Here is a 21601-nt window from a genome sequence, read left to right as displayed (position 1 = left end):
TTCCATTACTTAGATTTGTGTGTATTAGGTATTTGTTGTGAAATTGTTAGATATTACTGCATTTCGCTACACCCGCAATAACATGTATGTGACAAATAACATTTGATTTGATTTATTATGAAGGTCACTTGTGTCAAATGTACTTTTCCCCACTCATGTCTTTACATTGCTTATGCATATTCGGTGGCCTGACTGCGTCCTGACTATGTCAAAGGCCCATTCTGGTAGATCTGAACCTAATGCAGCTTGGAGTGATCAGATGACAGAAGTCCCATTTAGGTGCCAGGTGTAACTGAGGCCATAGATGCTCCATATCCATTACATTGAATGTTTTATATAATATAAGTAAATGTGTTGCAGGGGCAGTTAAGAAATGGAACGGCAAGGCCACAGAACATGACATAATCAGAGCTGTGGGAGACCACCTCAAGCCCCTGGTAGAGCCGGGGGTGGTGTTTACCACACCACCACACCTTCAGCAGGCTGGAAAAGTGGGATTGATCTGTTTGATCCATTTGTTTATTTCAGTTCTCAGTAGTTGAAACCTACGACGTATTGTTGATTTCAAAGATTTTCATTTTCAACAAATGCACTGGGTTGGTTGAAAAGTGATACGAAACATACATACCATGCACTATATTGATATAGTGGAATATATACTGAATTTATACTGTTTTTCATACTAAGATGGACCAGGATATGTGTTGCTTTTGCACATATTTGTTAATTGGTTTTGCAAGTCTGTTGATTGGTCAGTCATTGGGTCCAATTGTTTTGCAATATGTTCAAATCAAAACAAGCTTTATTTATACAGCACATTTCAGACATGGATGCAACACAATGGCTTCACAGGGGAAAAAAACTCTGAAAATAAAAAACTATTTAGTACACAACAAACATAAGAGGATAAAAAAAAGAAGATTAACAACTTAAAGACTAATGAGCATCCTAAGGAAAATGCCATTTGATTAAAATATTATAATCAGAACAGGTGTAACACATACTGACTAACGAGGTGACACCAATCAGTGCTCCCTACTACGTGCTAACGAGCTATACGTGCTAACGTTCAACCTCAAAACATAAATGCAAAAAACAAATCCTGCAACACCTCCCCCTTAAGACAACAAATATATCCTATATTTTTGTTGGACAAGTTTGCTCACCACCAACAGAAAACAACTTCCATTTCACATTATAATCAACTACAATGATTCACATTCTACAATATGGCTGTCAACAATTAAAAACACAACACAAAAAATGTTTTTTGAAAACCTCACTAGCTTCAAGAGCGCTCAGTCAGTTGGTTGCATAAATAATTAGGATTAAATGTTACATGAATTGTAAATATGAAATATCAAAACCAAATGTACACCCCTTTCTTAATATGTATTGGCTATAATTCACTTAATGGTGAGGCATGGAATAATAAAAATGTCATGCTTCTTCAGTAGTGGAATAATGACAATTAGCATTTGAAAGTTGTCAAGAAATACTGGAGTGATGTAGGGTTGTTAATAAAATTGATTACAGACCCATTTTTTACACTGTGTCCATGTGCATAAGCTGCAAGTGCGTTGAAATTAATTTCAAGTCACTGACAAAAATCTAATTTTCATCTTTTACTTTCAACTACAACCAAACCGAATATTGGACATCGGGCAGTCTTATTTTCAATTACATTTTGCTAGGTGGGATAGCCCCAATGTCAAAACACCGTTTTAACGTGTCCAAATCAATAAACAAAATGCATAAACAGTTTGGGATATATTCAAAACCTAAACGTAAAATGTGCTATATACACATCTGCCACAATAATCATATTACTTGTATTTTTTAAGCAAGCTCCTTATAAACTGCACAAGCACCAAAAACACTGTTGTTTTGACAAGTAGCAATAAATCACTGATATCGATTAATTGGGAAATCAGGAAACTAACGCAACAAACAAAAAAACAAACATGAAAGACAGTCAGCTACATTTTAGAGTGATGCATTTAAATGTAGGGGTCACTAAAAAAAGGAACGCAACACTTATTTGTCATCACTCATCGATATCATGTTAAAATCATTTGTGCGAGAGGAGGGAGATGAGGTTACACGTCCTGTTAAAACTAACAGCTCAAAAACTACATGGAATCTGGGAATAATGTGTACATCACTGGTTAGATGACAATTTGTAGAAAACAGCTAGCTACATTTTGATTCAAGTGGGTGGCCAACGTGGTAAGTGTAACGCAACCCTTTTTTTGTTAGCCACTTTTTAAGTCACATAAATAGTAGTATTTCAATTCAGAGCCTGGATTATTCCCCTGAGGCTAATATCCATATCATGTTGAAATCAATAGAACAGGGGGCAAACGTTTAGGGTTATACATTGTGACATCATTAAAATACTCCTTCTACAATGTTAAAACATTCTACATTGTGACATTAATTCACTGATATCATGAAACAACTCCTTCATGCATGTACTTTCTGATATACGATCAGAGATCTTTAATCAGATTATCTTTGATCACAGCTAAGAGGTTTCCCTCATGTGTGTGTTCTCTTGTGTACAGTCAGCTGCCCAGATCGACCAAAACTCTTCCCACATTGATCACAGCTATAAGGTTTCTCTCCTGTGTGTGTTCTCTGGTGCACTGTCAGATCACTAGATTGACCAAAACTCTTCCCACAATGACCACAGCTATACGGTTTCTCTCCTGTGTGCGTTCTCTGGTGTAGAGTCAGATTGCTAGATGCAGTAAAACTCTTCCCACATTGATCACAGCTATAAGGTTTCTCTCCTGTGTGTGTTCTCTTGTGCACTGTCAGATCGCTAGACTGACCAAAACTCTTCCCACAATGACCACAGCTATAAGGTTTCTCTCCTGTGTGAGTTCTCTGGTGTAGAGTCAGATTGCTAGAATCAGTAAAACTCTTCCCACAGTGACCACAGCTATAGGGTTTTTCTCCTGTGTGTATTCTCTGGTGCACTGTCAGATAGCTAGATTGACCAAAACTCTTCCCACATTGACCACAGCTATAAGGTTTCTCTCCTGTGTGTGTTCTCTGGTGTACAATTAGATAGCTAGATGTAGTAAAACTCTTCCTACATTGATCACAGCTATACGGTTTCTCTCCTGTGTGTGTTCTCTGGTGTACAATTAGATAGCTAGATGTAGTAAAACTCATCCCACATTGAGTACAGCTAAAAGATTTCTCTCCTGTGTGGATCCTCTGATGAATTTTAATGCCTGATGAGGAGGTGAATCTCTTCCCACAGTCAGAGCAGCAGTGAGTTCTCTTCCCTGTGGATCTCTGCAGGTGTTTCTTGAGGTGTTCTGATTTGGAGAGACTCTTCTCTGCCTCTTCAGCATCATGAGGTTGTTGAGGCTCCCCAGAGGATCCACGATAGTCACGTCTCTCTCCTGTGTGAACAACAAGTCAGACAGATGGTTAAAGGCCCACAACAGCGGAAATCCACTGTAAAAGGTGATGCCAACAGCGTAGCCATGATGTTGTACAACAATTGACGTCTATAATGAATGTAAAAATTATTTGTCATAAAGTGAGCAGGAAAAGTCATATTTTAGTAGTAACATCGATGATTGTAGGCTAGAAATAAATTATTCATGTTGTTGAAACTCTAAGCAGTGTGCCAGACGAATTTTGGTCTCCAATATAGGCCCCTTTCTGTGTCAAATAAAATTGCGGCACGAGGGCGATGCACATGCAATTTGGTTGTAGAAACTCCTTCCTGCTAATGAGGAAACCGATAGTTATGGATGTAGTATATCTGCCTGGAGCAAAAAATGGTGAGCAAAATTTTTTGTCTTTCACAATGTATTCTGAATATGAATAGGGGAAAACTCAGGGGAGTAACTTACTGGATTATAATTGTAAGGCTCATTTGAATGTTCTGCTTAATATAATGTTTGTGTCATACTCGCAAATCAACTGCTTTATACTTAAAATAACTTTTCAACCAGTAAAATGCTCTTTGGCTAGCTTTGCCATCAGCCTGATAATGAGGGTTTGTAAACTAAGTGTTTGCCAAAATTGGCCCATAACTTCACCTAACAATAACATAGACCTACTATAGACCAAATGTCGTGTTGTTTGCCATTTGACTGGCATTCAGAAAACAATTTCCTGGATCAGCTGATGATAGTTGAACACGTGACTAACTAAACAGTTACAGTATTAAGAATGATGTGTAATTATTGAAGAACCACATTAGTGACAGTATCCATTTGGGTGTTGTCAATCAACTTATGACTAAGTTAAAACCATTGGATTTAGCAAACTGAAATTATTTAGGATTTCTGTGCCCACAAAAACTGCGTAACAAAAGAAGCCACTAAATGTTATAGTTCGAGTGCATTTCAGAATACAAAAAAACTGTCTGACAGCAAGATCCCGTATTTAAGTTGAAGTTCATCATATGACAAGCGTAACGTTATGACTATAACTACTGTTCCCTGAAGGAGGGAAACTAGGTACAACATACTATTAAATCAACATGTTATAACTAATGTTCCCTAATGTTCCCTGAAGGAGGGCAACTAGGTACAACATACAATTAAATCCGCACCTCGCTGGAAGCCCCACCTTCAACAGGTGGATGAGCGTGTGGTATGGACTTATTCCTTAAATTTAATACCGCTCTTCCCTGACCCAGGAAGAAGTGGGGCCAAACAGATGTTGTACCTTGTTTCCCTCCTTCAGGGAACAGCAATTATAGTCATAAAGTTACACTCCCTTTCAGTCGCTCAACATTGGTATAACATACTATGGGGAAATAGAATCAAACGGACACTAAATGAAACGGCCCCTGGCAGACCACCCAGACCATGCAAGATGGGGCTGACAGAGATGGTCGCCTCTCTTCAGGTCCTTAAACTATGCAGTTATTTGTTGTTTTATGTATTATTATCGAAGGAGAGGCGGGCGGAGCGGCCCACTGGTCAGACTCAGAAGGTGAGCACACCATCCACCACTTCAGAGCATATTATTCACCAATGTCTTATCTCTAGACAACAAGGTGGACGAAAGTAGGGCACGAGTTGCCTTCCAGAGAGACATCAGAGATTGTAACATTCTCTGTTTCACGGAAACATGGCTCACTCGGGATACGTTGTCAGAGTTGGTACAGCCACCCGGTTTCTTCATGCATTGCGCCAACAGAAACACAAATTTCTCTGGCAAGAAGGGAGCCTTATGATTAACGACTTGTGGTGTAATCATAACAACATACAGGATCTCAAGTTCTTTTGTTCACCGGACCTTGAATTCCTTACAATCAAATGCCGACCGCATTATCTTCCAAGAGAATTCTATTTGATTACAGTCACAGCCGTGTATATCCCTCCCAAGCAGATACGTTTTTCAGCCCTGAAAGAACTTCACTGGACTCTATGTAAACTGGAAACCATACATCTCGAGGCTGCATTTATTGTAGCTGGGGATTTGAACAAAGTTAACCTGAGAACAAGCGTTCCTAAATCCTATCGTCATATCAACTGCGCGACTCGAGCTGCAATCATTCTGGATCACTACTACTCTAACTTCCGCGATGCATAGAAAGTCCTCCCCCGACCTGCCGTCGGAAAATCTGACCATGACTCCATTTAGTTGCTCTCAGACTATAGACAGAAACTAAAACAGGAAACGCCCATACTCAGGTCTATTCAACGCTGGTCTGACCAATCGGATTCCACGCTTCAAGATTGCTTTGATCACGTGGACTGGGATATGTTCCGGATAGTATCAGACAACAACATTGATGTTGCTGTATACGCTAAACTCGATGAGCGAGTTTATTAGCAAGTGCATCAGAGATGTCGTACCCACTGTGACTATTAAAACGTTTCCTAATCAGAAACCGTGGATTGATGGCGGCATACGTGCAAAACTGAGAGTGCAAACCATCACTTTTAACCATGGCAAGGCGACTGGAAATATGACCGAATACAAACACTGCAGCTATTCCCTCCACAAGGCAATCAAACAAGCAAAGCGTCAAACAAGCAAAGTATAGGGACAAAGTAGAGTCTCAATTCAACGGCTCAAACACGAGACGTATGTGGCAGGGTCTACAGTCAATCATTGATTACAAAAATAAAACCAGCCCCGTCACAGACGTCTTGCTACCACACAAATTAAACAACTTCTTTGCTTGCTTTGACGACAAAACAGTGCTACCGACACGGCCCGCTACCTTAGACTGTGGGCTCTCCTTCTCCGTGGCTGACTTAAAACATTTAAACGTGTCAACCCTCGCAGGGCTGACGGCATCCCTCGCCGCGTCCTCAGAGCATTCACAGACCAGCTGGCTGGTGTGTTTACAGACATATTCAATCAATCCCTATCCCAGTCTGCTGTCCCCACATGCTTCAAGATAGCAACCATTATTCCTGTTCCCAAGAAAGCTAAGAACTAAATGACTATCGCCCCATTGCACTCACTTCCGTCATCATGAAGTGCTTTGAGAGACTAGTCAAGGAGCATATAACCTCCAACCTACCCGATACCCTAGACCCACTCCAATGTCTGCGTGGCCATGCACGTCTCCAACTCAATCATCAACTTTGCATACAATGCTACAGTGGTCGGCTTGATTACCAACAATGACGAGACAGCCTACAGGGAAGAGGCGAGGGCCCTCGGAGTCTGGTGTCAAGAAAATAAACTCTCACTCAACGTCAACAAAACAAAGGAGATGATCGTGGACTTCAGGAAACTGCAGAGGGAGCACCCCCCTATCCACATCGACGGGACAGTAGTGGAGAAGGTGGAAAGTTTTAAGTTTCTCGGCATACACATCACAGACAAACTGAAATGGTCCACCCACACAGACAGTGTGGTGAAGAAGGCGCAACAGTGCCTCTTCAACCTCAGGAGGCTAAAGAAATGTGGCTTCTCACCTAAAACACTCACAAACTTTTACAGATGCACAATCGAGAGAATCCTGTCGGGCTCTATCACCGCCTGGTATGGCAACTGCACCTCCCTCAACCGCAAGGCTCTCCAGAGGGTGGTCCGGTCTGCACAACTCATCACCGGGGCAAACTACCTGCCCTCCAGGACACCTACACCACCCAATGTAACAGGAAGGCCAAAAAGATCAAAGGACAACAACCACCGGAGCCACTGCCTGTTCACACCGCTATCATCCAGAAGGCGAGGTCAGTACAGTTGCATCTAAGCTGGAACCGAGAGACTGAAAAACAGCTTCCATCTCAAGGCCATCAGACTGTTCAACAGCCATCACTAACATAGAGAGTACACCCCTAAGTGAAAATGTCCAAATTGGGCCCAATTAGACATTTTTCCTCCCCAGTGTCATGTGACTCGTTAGTGTTATAAGGTCTCAGGTGTGAATGGGGAGCAGATGTGTTAAATTTGGTGTCATCGCTCTCACACTCCCTCATACTGACTGTTCACTGGAAGTTCAACATGGCATCTCATGGCAAAGAACTCTGAGGATCTGAAAAAAAGAATTGTTGCTCTACATAAAGATGGCCTGGGCTATAAGAAGATTGCCAAGACCCTGAAACTGAGCTGCAGCATGATGGCCAAGACCATACAGCGGTTTAACTGGACAGGTTCCACCCAGAACAGGCCTCGCCATGGTCGACCAAAGAAGTCATGCTCAGCGTCATATCCAGAGGTTGTCTTTGGGAAATAGACGTAGGAGTGCTGCCAGCATTGCTGCAGCGGTTGAAGGGGTGGGGGGTCAGCCTGTCAGTGCTCAGACCATATGCCGTACACTGCATCAAATTGGTCTGCATGGCTGTCGTCCCAGAAGGAAGCCTCTTCTCAAGATGATGCACAAGAAAGCCCGCAAACAGTTTGCTGAAGACAAGCAGACTAACGACATGGATTACTGAAACCATGTCCTGTGGTCTGATGAGACCAAGATAAACTTACTTGGTTCAGATGGTGTCAAGCGTGTGTGGCGGCAACCAGGTGAGGAGTACAAAGACAAGTGTGTCTTGCCTACAGTCAAGCATGGTGGTGGGAGTATCATGGTCTGGGGCTGCATGAGTGCTGTCGGCACTGGGGAGCTACAGTTCATTGAGGGAACCATGAATGCCAACATGTACTGTGACATACTGAAGCAGAGCATGATCCCCTCCCTTCAGAGACTGGGCCGCAGGGCAGTATTCCAACATGATAACGACCCCAAACACACCTCCAAGATGACCACTGCCTTGCTAAAGAAGCTGAGGGTAAAGGTGATGGACTGGCCAAGCATGTCTCCAGATCTAAACCCTATTGAGCATATGTGGGGCATCCTCAAACGGAAGGTCTCTAACATCCACCAGCTCCGTGATGTCGTCATGGAGGAGTGGAAGAGGACTCCAGTGGCAACCTGGGAAGCTCTGGTGAACTCCATGCCCAAGAGGGTTAAGGCAGTGCTGGAAAATGATGGTGGCCACACAAAATATTGACACTTGGGCCCAATTTGGACATTTTCACTTAGGGGTGTACTCACTTTTGTTGGCAGCGGTTTAGACATTAATGGCTGTGTGTTGAGTTATTTTGAGGGGACAGCAAATGTACACTGTTATACAAGCTGTACACTCACTACTTTACATTCTAGCAATGTGACATTTCTTCAGTGTTGTCACATGAAAAGATATACTCAAATATTTACAAAAATGTGAGGGGTGTACTCACTTTTGTGATATACTGTATCCTACATTACTCACCTCATATGAATATACTGTATTCTATACCATTTCTGCATCTTGCCTATGACGCACGGCCATTGCTCATCCATATATTTATACAGTGCCTTGCGAAAGTATTCGGCCCCCTTGAACTTTGCGACCTTTTGCCACATTTCAGGCTTCAAACATAAAGATATAAAACTGTATTTTTTTGTGAAGAATCAACAACAAGTGGAACACAATCATGAAGTGGAACGACATTTATTGGATATTTCAAACTTTTTTAACAAATCAAAAACTGAAAAATTGGGCGTGCAAAATTATTCAGCCCCCTTAAGTTAATACTTTGTAGCGCCACCTTTTGCTGCGATTACAGCTGTAAGTCGCTTGGGGTATGTCTCTATCAGTTTTGCACATCGAGAGACTGACATTTTTTCCCATTCCTCCTTGCAAAACAGCTCGAGCTCAGTGAGGTTGGATGGAGAGCATTTGTGAACAGCAGTTTTCAGTTCTTTCCACAGATTCTCGATTGGATTCAGGTCTGGACTTTGACTTGGCCATTCTAACACCTGGATATGTTTATTTTTGAACCATTCCATTGTAGATTTTGCTTTATGTTTTGGATCATTGTCTTGTTGGAAGACAAATCTCCGTCCCAGTCTCAGGTCTTTTGCAGACTCCATCAGGTTTTCTTCCTCTTGGCTGCATCTCTGATCAGTCTTCTCCTTGTATGAGCTGAAAGTTTAGAGGGACGGCCAGGTCTTGGTAGATTTGCAGTGGTCTGATACTCCTTCCATTTCAATATTATCGCTTGCACAGTGCTTCTTGGGATGTTTAAAGCTTGGGAAATCTTTTTGAATCCAAATCCGGCTTTAAACTTCTTCACAACAGTATCTCGGACCTGCCTGGTGTGCTCCTTGTTCTTCATGATGCTCTCTGCGCTTTTAACGGACCTCTGAGACTATCACAGTGCAGGTGCATTTATACGGAGACTTGATTACACACAGGTGGATTGTATTTATCATCATTAGTCATTTAGGTCAACATTGGATCATTCAGAGATCCTCACTGAACTTCTGGAGAGAGTTTGCTGCACTGAAAGTAAAGGGGCTGAATAATTTTGCACGCCCAATTTTTCAGTTTTTGATTTGTTAAAAAAGTTTGAAATATCCAATAAATGTCGTTCCACTTCATGATTGTGTCCCACTTGTTGTTGATTCTTCACAAAAAATATACAGTTTTATATCTTTATGTTTGAAGCCTGAAATGTGGCAAAAGGTTGCAAAGTTCAAGGGGGCCGAATACTTTCGCAAGGCACTGTATGTACATATTCCTTACATTTGTGTGTATAAGGTAGTTGATGTGAATTTGTTAGATTACTTGTTAGATATTACTGCATTGTCGGAACTAGAAGCACAAGCATTTCTCTACACTTGCATTAACATCTGTGACCAATAACATTTGATTTGACCCCGCAAGATTTGTCAGTTTATTCATTGTTTTTTGATTGAAACCCTCCTGTCAATGTTGAGTAAGGACACACCTGATTACCCATATAGAAGTAGGATTAGTCTACCGGACAATAGTTCCTCAAAGTATTTTAGTAAAATATTTCCAGCTCTCACCCTTTTGATAACCACTCAGCATTGAAAGGGGAAAATGTATTGCTCTGATCAAGTGGAAATGTCATAAAATACCTGATTACTTCTTATTCTTTGCACAAATAGCCGACAGCTGTGTCTGTCTCGAACTCACTGTCGCGGGAAACTGAGGGCACAGAATATTTTATACAATGTTGCAAGCTCGCTATCTCCTTTCGGGCTGACCCAGTTGATAGTTGATACAATGTTTCCAGTTCGTTGTAGACAGGTCATTCGCAGCCAATTTATTTTTATCAGGATATTTTCTACCTGCAGGCTGCAATGTTTATTTGTTGGCTTTATGTAGGCTATTTTTTTACATAGTTGGCAATGGCAATAAAAGTTACTTTTAGGTTTGTATCATTTTTTATGTAGATTTAGAATGTAGATTAATCACAGAGAATAATTTTGAGATACTATTATAAATTAAATTAAACTGTTCCAAAAAATTTGCATATGAAAATCACAACTGGCACACAGATTGGTAGAAATTGTCAGATAAATTGGCACTCCAACTGGAAAAGGTTGCCGACTGCTGCTGTAGTCTATTACTGAAAACTTCAGGAGCAAAACGGCAGAATTTAGGAAGTCAGGCAGCGGGAAGAGGGGGGTGGGGTTTCCTTCTAGTTAGGTTATATTGATGACTGGAACCCCCTAATTATGACTTCGAGTCATTTGTGTGTCTTAATTATTTAATCAAACAGCATGCTTAATGTATCAAATAAAATGTATTTATAAAGCCCTTCTTACATCAGCTGATATCTCAAAGTGCTGTACAGAAACCCAGCCTAAAACCCCAACAGCAAGCAATGCAGGAGTAGAAGCATGGTGGCTAGGAAAAACTCCCTAGAAAGGCCAGACCTAGGAAGAAACCAGCTTGTGAGGGGTGGCCAGTCCTCATCTGGCTGTGCCGGGTGGAGATTATAATAGAACATGGTGCTCAAATGTTCATAGGTGACCAGCAGGGTCAAATAATAATAATCACAGTGGATGTCGAGGTAGGAACAGGTCAGCACCTCAGGAGTAAATGCCAGTTGGCTTTTCATAGCAAGTTGAGTACATATAGTTGATTTTATAAAAACACATGGGGCGATTGGTAGAAAGAACAGATGACTCTTGGTTGACCAAGATGTTTTTTGGGGACAGCACTAGAACATGATTTTGGGGCTCCCAAGTGGCACAGCAGACACTGCATCTCAGGGCTTGAGGCGTCATTACAGACACCCTGGTTCAAATCCAGGCTGTATCACAACCGGCCGTGATTGAGAGTTCCATAGGGCGGCGAAACAATTGGCCCAGCGTTGTCCAGGGTAGGCAGTCATTGTAAATAAGAATTTGTTCTTAACTGACTCGCCCAGTTAAATAAAGGTTACATTTAAATAAATAAAAAATATTGTTTTATGACAAACCATTTTTTACAAATCCGTCAAGGCACCAACTTTGAGAAGGGTTTAAAACAAAGGTTTCAAACCAATTCATGAATGTAATTGAATCTAGGTATGTCTTGCCTTTAATGTAAGGGCATGAAAAAATATATATTATATATATATCCTAGAAACCTGGTTAAACTATCATTATGACATCATGGATGAATTCTACAATATACTATATATCCTAGAAACCTGGTTAAACTATCATTGTGACATCATGGCTGAATTCTACAATATACTATATATCCTTAGAAACTGGTTAAACTATCATTGTGACATCATGGCTGAATTCTAGAATATACTATATGACCTAGAAACCTGGTTAAATTATCATTATGACATCATGGATGGCCAGTCCTTGTATTCACAGTGTAGTGAATTCAGGGGGTAGCCCTGAGCTGAACTCAAACCTGGGTCCAGCGACTGTCAAGCCAACACCTTATAACTGTTACATTACATTTCTCCAGCCCCCATCCTTCAGCTGTTTACCAAACCAAGACTGGGAAGCCATTTTGTTGATGTTTAAAAACTAGGTTCCCCTTTAAAAACCCACACATCAATCAACCAACCACACATCAGTTAAACAACTGCAGAGTTTGTGCCTCTGTATTTAATTAAGACAGTACTTACTAGTGTTAATCAGGGCCCGGTTTCTCAAAACCATCTTACGGCTAAGTTCATCATTAGAACCATTGGATGCCTTAAGATGCGTTTGAGAAACAGGGACCAGAAATCTAGTTTCCTCCTTTTTGCATGTGACAGTCATCTCCCCATCCTCCTCTTTCTCGTCCTCCTCCTCTTTCACTCTGAACGCGTCCTCCTCTTCTTTCACTGAAACTTCTTTCTCTTCTTCTTTCACTGTAACAGCCTCACCCTCTACTTGTTTTACTGCGACATCCTCTTCTTCTTTCACAACAACGTTCAACCAAAGACCTTTCTCATTCCAGCAGACCTCATCTTCTGTAGCAGGAGGAGAGAACCTTAGTGAGCTCATGGTAAGGAATGTTAGCTAGCTAGGCTAATGCTAACTTAACCAGCCCGCTAGTTGACTAACAGCAGCAACACCGTAAATATTAAATGAAATCGGATAACTAACTAGACGACAGAATTGGGTTTAAAACACAGTTGCTAATATACACGAAAGTGTCTAAAGAGCTTTATTGGTTCGGCTATTTTGTCTAGCAAGCTACCGAGGTGGCTGACTAAGTGTTGCTGCTGTTGAAAGAAGCGTTCCGTCCACTAGAATATACGTCACACTAACATCATTGCCTTAAAGTCGCACATGGTAATCTACTGACTGGAGTGGGTAACGCAGTTGAGTAACATGTTTATTTTATCTTCAGACAAGTTAAAGTGTAGGAAGCATGAGTTTTTTCTCACCAGAGTAACAATATCGTGTGGTTAAAGACTTAGTAACTGAGTTGTAGTAACGATATGGTTACGATATGGTTACCTATACCTTATTCACTTATTTCCAGATATCTGCTAAACTACTAATGCACTAGTTCTCAACGTAATTTGGAGGATCTACTCTGTGCTACGGAGTTTGTATGCTAGCTCGGTAGCTAGCTCAAGCTTGCAAAAGTTAGCCACACCCCATGCTTTCATATACTGAGTGGTTGTGATATCTAGTGGGAACGCATTAGAACGGTAGGCGCCGGTGCCTTCTTGCCGGTAGGGATGTTACTTTTGATACCGGAGCAACGAGGCATGCGTCGCTAAGCAGTATACTTCAAAGCAGTGTGCTGATGCCTGTATCACTTTATCAGCAGCACGTGATCAATGACGTCTGAAGCTTCATTTCGTTGATCAACCACCAGATTGGTTTGGTATTGGACTTGTTCGACACTGCAAGCGACTGCCAACTGACTGAAAATCATCTTACATCATAAATATCTACTCATTATTAATTATAAATCAGTCAGCCAGTGACCATTTACCCACAATGCAGCATGGATTTGATGCTCTCGAACATGGCCAGTGGTTTAGTAGATGACATAAAGGCGATGCTGCGCACGTGCTACGGTGTGGGACGTCATCTATAATAATGACATAAAGGCTATGCTTCTACGTGCTAAGGTGTGGAATGTCATCTATAATAATGACATGAAAGCCATGGTGCTACATGGTGCTACGTGCTACGGTGTGGGAAGTCATCTATAATAAGGACATAAAGGCTATGCTTCTACGTGCTAAGGTGTGGAATGTCATCTATAATAATGACATGAAAGCTATGCTGCTATGTGCTACGGTGTGTGATGTAATCTATAATAATGACATAAAGGCTATGGTGCTACGGTGTGGGATGTCATCCATAATAATGACATAAAGGCTATGCTGCTAAGGTGTGGGATGTCATCTATGTGGCTGTTATAAATTCTATGTTTCTCAAAGCCTTGAGTAATGAACCTATTTTTGACACAATTGCCGGGAAAGCGTCAATGCTTCAGGAATCTTTGTTTCCTCATCACTACTTTTCAGCAAATTCTCTGTGAAGTAGACTATGGGAGTTTTGTAACTTTTACAACCGTGGCTTACTGCTAGCGCACTAGCTGACTGACATCTGGAATCTATTTTGGATTTGGGGGATTTTCCCGGCCATCAATCTGTGTCTGCTCTTTTGATCTGCAGTCATGTTTTAGTTTGGTTTTGTTAATCGGGTTCTAACTGGTCTCCGGTAGTTGGGCTCCAGCTCGCTGACCATAGCTAGTTGGCTATATAGCTAATGTTAGCTGGCTGGCTAAGATAACTGCATATACAGTGGGGCAAAAAAGTATTTAGTCAGCCACCAATTGTGCAAGTTCTCCCACTTGAGAGAGGCCTGTAATTTTCATCATAGGTACACTTCAACTATGACAGACAAAATTAGAAAAAAAATCCAGAAAATCACATTGTAGGATTTTTAATGAATTTATTTGCAAATTTTGGTGGAAAATAAGTATTTGGTCACCTACAAACAAGCAACATTTCTGGCTCTCACAGACCTGTAACTTCTTCTTTAAGAGGCTCCTCTGTCCTCCACTCGTTACCTGTATTAATGGCACCTGTTTGAACTTGTTATCAGTATAAAAGACACCTGTCCACAACATCAAACAGTCACACTCCAAACTCCACTATGGCCAAGACCAAAGAGCTGTCAAAGGACACCAGAAACAAAATTGTAGACCTGCACCAGGCTGGGAAGACTGAATCTGCAATAGGTAAGCAGCTTGGTTTGAAGAAATCAACTGTGGGAGCAATTATTAGGAAATGGAAGACATACAAGACCACTGATAATCTCCCTCGATCTGGGGCTCCACGCAAGATCTCACCCCGTGTGGTCAAAATGATCACAAGAACGGTGAGCAAAAGTCCCAGAACCACACGGGGGGACCTAGTGAATGACCTGCAGAGAGCTGGGACCAAAGTAACAAAGCCTACCATCAGTAACACACTACGCCGCCAGGGACTCAAATTCTGCAGTGCCAGACGTGTCCCCCTGCTTAAGCCAGTACATGTCCAGGCCCGTCTGAAGTTTGCTAGAGAGCATTTGGATGATCCAGAAGAAGATTGGGAGAATGTCATATGGTCAGATCAAACCAAAATATAATTTTTTGGTAAAAACTCAACTCGTCGTGTTTGGAGGACAAAGAATGCTGAGTTGCATCCAAAGAACACCATACATACTGTGAAGCATGGGGGTGGAAACATCATTCTTTGGGGCTGTTTTTCTGCAAAGGGACCAGGACGACTTATCCGTGTAAAGGAAAGAATGAATGGGGCCATGTATCGTGAGATTTTGAGTGAAAACCTCCTTCCATCAGCAAGGGCATTGAAGATGAAATGTGACTGGGTCTTTCAGCATGACAATGATCCCAAACACACCGCCCGGGCAACGAAGGAGTGGCTTCGTAAGAAGCATTTCAAAGTCCTGGAGTGGCTTAGCCAGTCTCCAGATCTCAACCCCATAGAAAATCTTTGGAGGGAGTTGAAAGTCTGTGTTGCCCAGCAACAGCCCCAAAACATCACTACTCTAGAGGAGATCTGCATGGAGGAATGGGCCAAAATACCAGCAACAGTGTGTGAAAACCTTGTGAAGACTTACAGAAAACGTTTGACCTCTGTCATTGCCAACAAAGGGTATATAACAAAGTATTGAGATAAACTTTTGTTATTGACCAAATACTTATTTTCCACCATTTGTAAATAAATTCATAAAAAATCCTACAATGTGATTTTCTGGATTTTTTTCCCTAATTTTGTCTGTCGTAGTTGAAGTGTGCGAGAACTTGCACAATTGGTGGCTGACTAAATACTTTTTTGCCCCACTGTAGCTAACCCCTAACCTTAACCCCTACCTTAACCATTTTAAATGTCAACTTCAATGGGCTAGGGATGTCCCAAGGATGTATCTCTACCTGAAAATACATTATCTAAGTGATGGATAGTTTGTATTCAGCAGTCATAAAGCCTTATTTACTTTAATGAACTATTAAAGTTGTGATTTTGTCAGACAGCAACTCTACACTTTATTGACTGATCCATCCCTCCTCAGCCTTCCTCTCTTCTGAAGACCCAGTGAGGGTGGAGCTCCGTCAGAGAGCTGTTGAGGGACTGGTTAGGAAGAACACTTCTACAGCCAGAGAGTTGAGAGGTCACACATGGTTTAGATGGTAAATATTTATGCCCCCTTAGCAGTTCATCACGTAAGCAAAAGGGAATATGTTCCATCTATGTTTATTTACATTAGTGCAAATTCCCCTCAATCACACACACATTTGTTCTTTGTTATTACCTGAGCCACTGCATGTTCACCCCGCTATCATCCAGAAGTCGAGGTCAGGACAGGTGCATCAAAGCTGGGACCGAGAGACAGAATCTGTTTTTCAATCTCAAGGCCATCAGACTGTTAAATAGCCATCACTAACACAGTGGCTGCTGCCTTCATAAACACACTTGAAATCATTGGCAACTTTAAGGAATGGAACACTAGTCACTTTTAATCATGTTTACATATCTGGCATTACTCATCTCATATGTATATACTGTATTCTATCATATTCTACTGTATCTTAGTCTATGTATTACTCATCTCATATGTATATACTATTCTATCCTATTCTACTGTATCTGTCTATGCCGCTCTGACATTGCTCGTCCATATATTCTTATTCCATTACTTAGATTTGTATGTATTAGGTATTTGTTGTGAAATTATTAGATAATACTGCACTGTTGGAGCTAGGAACACAAGCATTTCGCTACACCCACAATAACATATGTGACAAACAACATTTTATTTATGGTCACTTGTGTAAAATGTACTTTTCCCCACTCATCTTTTGACATTGCTGATGCATATTCAGTGACCTGACTGCATCCAGGGTTCATTTGTTTTGCAATATGTTCAAATCAAATAAAGCTTTATTTATACAGCACATTTCAGACATGGAGGCAACACAATGGCTTCACAGGAAAAAACTATGAAAATAAAGAGAAATATTTAGTACACAAACATGAGGATAAAAAACAGAATAACAAATTAAAGACTAATGAGCATTTTAAGGAAATGCAATTGATGAAAATATTAACAATATGATGCTATATCCAACCCAAAATATAACTTGTTTTTTTAGGAGGGTCTCTTAAAAACACTATGGGGTCATCAACTGAAAATTGACTAGTAACAACAACTGGGACCTAAAAGGCACCCACCATGAGACCCACTAAATCTGCCCAAGAAGAGCAAAACAAAAGAAAAACCAACACCATACAGACAGGAAGCAAACCAAAATGGTGGTTAAAATAATTTATTACAATCAATACCATTCATACTATTAAAAAATCATGATTCTCATTCATTCTTAATTAATTGTATTTACAAAAACATCAAACAAAAACAAACCTCAGGGGAGCATCGTCCCTCCCCATCATACCTAACCAATACCTAACCCTTTCCCTATCTCCCCTTCCCTAATCTATCCCCTTACCAAACTCACTCTAACACTCCCAGCCCTAAACCCCCTTTCCACCTCTCCCGTGCCGCATGCTTCCCCCACTTCCTCTCCTCCCTCTTCATCTTCCCCCTCAAATCACCTTCCACCCTTCTCACTATCCCTTCCACCCCCCAATCTCTCCCTGTCTTGACTACATTCTGCCTGGCTTCCCACAGTCCCTTTTTAAAGAGACTCATGAGAAGCCAGAGCAGAAACCTGTCCCTATCCGTTCCCTTTGCTCTCCCTACGCCTCTCTCTAGCCTAGCCCATGTCACAACAAAATCACTCCTAACCACACCTAGCATTACCCGTGCCCTAGCCCAGACTAGTCCGGCAAAGGCACAGTCCCAAAAGGCATGGCGCACAGTCTCCTCCCTGCCACAAGAGGATCTTGGACAGGTGGGGGATTGCACCAAACTATACCGGTACAAGATGGCACGTACCGGCAAGCACTTATGGAGGCCCAACCAATTCAGGTCCTTGAGCCTATTGTCCAGGCCCCGCGCCTGCACTCCCTCCCAGACCACTGACGAGATGCCCGCTACAGGCGCAGGACTCCCTGCCTGCCTGACCTCCTCGTACAGGTGCCTGTGGTCTAAACCTACTCGGGCAACTTCAACCTCGGGGTGCGCACGCAGCCACTTGGCCGCATGGCCAAAATGCCACGGCAGCTGTTCCGCCCGAGGACCCGCGTTAGACCACACCATTACGCTTCTCGCCTTATACGAGAAGAACACCCGCAGGAGGTAACCGGACGGGTGTATAACCGGACGAGCAAGCTCCGTCAACAAGAAAGAAACAAAAATGGCGTCCAGCTTGAGGGGGAAATGTGGTACCCCCCTACCTCCCTCCCCGATGGGACAGATCATGCGTGCCCTGGCGACCCACTCGCACCTGCCACTCCACATAAACTGAAACACAAGCCTCACTAGAGGCCTCCTCAGACAAGCCGGCAATGGATAGATGTACGCCACATACAAAAGAGACGGCAACACATCCACCTTTAGGACCAGGACTTTGCCCATAAAAGACAAATACCTAGCCTTCCACATTGCTAGCTTCCTCTGTACCACTGCGATACGCATGTTCCAGTTTAGCGTCGCTGAGCCGGAGGTCTCAAAATGAACCCCGAGAATCCTCAGGGCCCCTTCACAGAGAGATAACCCCCCAGGCACATCCGTTCTACCGCGCCATCTTCCGAAAAACTTGACGGAAGACTTTGCATGGTTCAGAACTGCTCCCGACGCTCGGGTGAAATCCCCAAAGATGGCAAGGGACCTTGTCAGGCACGAGTCCTTGCACAACAGCAAGGAAGTGTCGTCGGCGTACTGCGTCATCTTAACACGCAGCCCACCGCTTCCAGGGATCAACAAGCCTTCCACCCCTGTGTCTGCCCTAATGGCAGCCCCCAGAGGCTCCATGTACAGAACGAAGAGGAGAGCCGAGAGTGGGCATCCCTGCCTGACCCCAGACGAGAGGTCAAAAACGTCACCTAAGTGACTATTTACACTAACTCGACACCCCGCTCCGACATATAAAGTACGGATCCATCCTATAAACTTCTCCCCAAATCCTAATCTACCTAACACCCTGAATAGAAAAGATCTATTCACGCGATCAAAAGCTTTCGCCTGATCTAGCGCTGCTACCATTAAAGGCAGCCCTCTATCTTCAACCCAAGCGATGGAATCCCTGATCAACTGTAGGTTCCATCTTATAGAGCGGCCCTCTACCCCGCACGTCTGATCCTCGTGGACGACGTAGGGAAGGGCTGTGCGCAACCGGTCTGCTAAAACCTTTGCAAGAATCTTGTAATCTACGCACAGCATGGTCAATGGCCGCCAGTTGCCAAGGTCAGTTGCTTCCCCCTTCTTATAAAGAAGTGACAGCACACCAACAGCCATTGATCCCCCCGGGACCCCCGTCTCAAGGATGGCCTTCAAGACTTCGAGAACCACTGGTCCAAGTATACCCCAAAACTTGAGGTAAAACTCAGCCGGCAGCCCATCCATCCCAGGCACCTTCCCTTTTCCCATCCTCCTAAGAGCGCTCTCAACCTCTTCTAGTGAGATCTGGGCCTCCATCACGTCTCTAATGTCCTCTGGCAACCGCCGGGACAAGTGTTCTAAAAACACGTTTCCCTGCTCTACATCTATTTCCCTTTCCTTAAATAAACCTTGGAAATGATCAGTTGTCACCCTGACCATTTCCTCTGGTTTACTTACTATACTACCATTTTCTTCCCTAACTCCCTTCATTACCTTCCTACTCTGTCTGGCCCTAACCGACTTAAAGAACATAGCGGAACAAGTCTCATTATGTTCTAGAAAGCCACTATGCGCACGCTCCAGGAAAGCTCGAGCCTTCTGCTCCTGCAGCTCCCTGAGCTGCGCCTTTAGGGCTGCGAATCTCTCCCAGTCAATCGACCCGCCGAGGTTGCCTGCCTCGTACTCGAGTTCAATTAACCTTTGGATACGATCCACCTCCCTCCTTTCCTCCCTTTTTTTCCTTCTACAATATCCTATTATAAAAGCCCTTATCCTCCCCTTGACTAAATCCCTCCACTCTAACACCCCCTCGCACATGGACCGGAGGCCGTCAAGCCTCCGAAAGAAACAAAAAAATGCATCAACGAAAGCCTGCTCCTCCAGTATATCCCGATCTAACTTCCAGTACCCCCTACCGAAGAGGCAGACTGGCGACCCCACCTGCAGGAACACCCCGTCGTGATCCGTGAAGAAAACAGGCAACAGCCGCCCAGACAACTGACCCAAAGACCTGGATACAAAAATGTAGTCGAGCCTCCGCGCAACCCCCCTGGAGTTGCGCCATGTAGGACCGACCATTGCCGGAGTAGTGTGCAGGCCACCATCAACCAGACCATGGCAAGCCATTAGCCCAGAGATGGCACCTGCACTGCTATCACCGCCTAACCCTAAATCTATATTAAAGTCTCCTCCTATCACCAAGTGCCTGTTTGTAACACACAGGGGCGCCAGACAGTCCACCATCTCCCTCCTGTCTGCCGCCACCTGTGGCCCATACACCCCAATTAACCTATATCTAGCTTCTCTAAACTTAACATCTATCCCCAAAACTCTACCCTGCATTATTACAAAAGTGTTCTCTATTTTAACCTCTCTATGCCCACACAAAATCCCTACTCCTGTTGAGTGCACCCCTCCTATGCCCCAAAAATATTCCCCCTTATCCCACTCCCTCTTAAATCTACACACATCCCCACCATCCCTCAGGTGAACCTCCTGTAAAAAACAGAAATCAAACCCCACACCCTCTAAATTACAAAAAACCACCCTCCTTTTAACATTATCCCTTAACCCCCTAACATTTAGACTAAAAAAAGAAACAGAACTATTAATTTAATTATTTACAACAAATAAAAAACCCAAAACCCAAAGAGAAACCAGGAGACTCACCCGATGCTCCCCTGGTCCATCTCCACCGGCGGGGACGTCCTCTCCTCTCCTGACGCCCCCCCGTCCTCCATCCCAACCCATGATCCAGGCAGTGTGTTGGGTCCTCCCTCCCCACCCACCATCCCCCCCTCCCTGTTTGCCTCGGGGCTGCATATAGGGGACCCCATCTCCTTCTAGCAAAAGGATCCCGCTAGCAAACAACCCACCGACCCCTCACTGGAGTCATCCACTAAAATGCAAGGGGCTGAGGCAAACCGGGAGGACAAATTACCCTCCCCTCCCCGCCACTCTCTTAACCCCCCCCTCCCCCTCCACACCCCCCTCCCTCTCACTTCCTGCCAAGCTCCCCCTCTTTATCCCTTTCTTCTTTGGTGAAGGAGGTAGCGGGGAGACACAACGTCCCATCCCCGCTAACCCCTCCACCAAATCCCTCATTTCGACCTCGAGGAA

General features: G+C 43.2%; 1 protein-coding gene across 1 annotated transcript; it reads right to left on the bottom strand.

The window, feature by feature from the left end:
* Nucleotides 1-772: 772 nt before the first annotated feature.
* On the bottom strand, nt 773-12973 carry LOC118964420 (zinc finger protein 664-like). Its single transcript, XM_036975491.1, has 2 exons — nt 12370-12973; nt 773-3419 (listed from the first exon to the last, which is right to left on the bottom strand). The coding sequence occupies exons 1-2, from the start codon at nt 12731-12733 to the stop codon at nt 2542-2544; spliced, it is 1242 nt and encodes a 413-aa protein (XP_036831386.1). The 5' UTR covers nt 12734-12973; the 3' UTR covers nt 773-2541.
* Nucleotides 12974-21601: the final 8628 nt, after the last annotated feature.

This window comes from Oncorhynchus mykiss, chromosome 4, assembly GCF_013265735.2.
Source record: "Oncorhynchus mykiss isolate Arlee chromosome 4, USDA_OmykA_1.1, whole genome shotgun sequence".
NCBI lineage: Eukaryota > Metazoa > Chordata > Actinopteri > Salmoniformes > Salmonidae > Oncorhynchus > Oncorhynchus mykiss.
The sequence above is the reverse complement of the archived record's forward strand: the minus strand, read 5'-3'. Positions and strand labels throughout refer to the sequence as shown.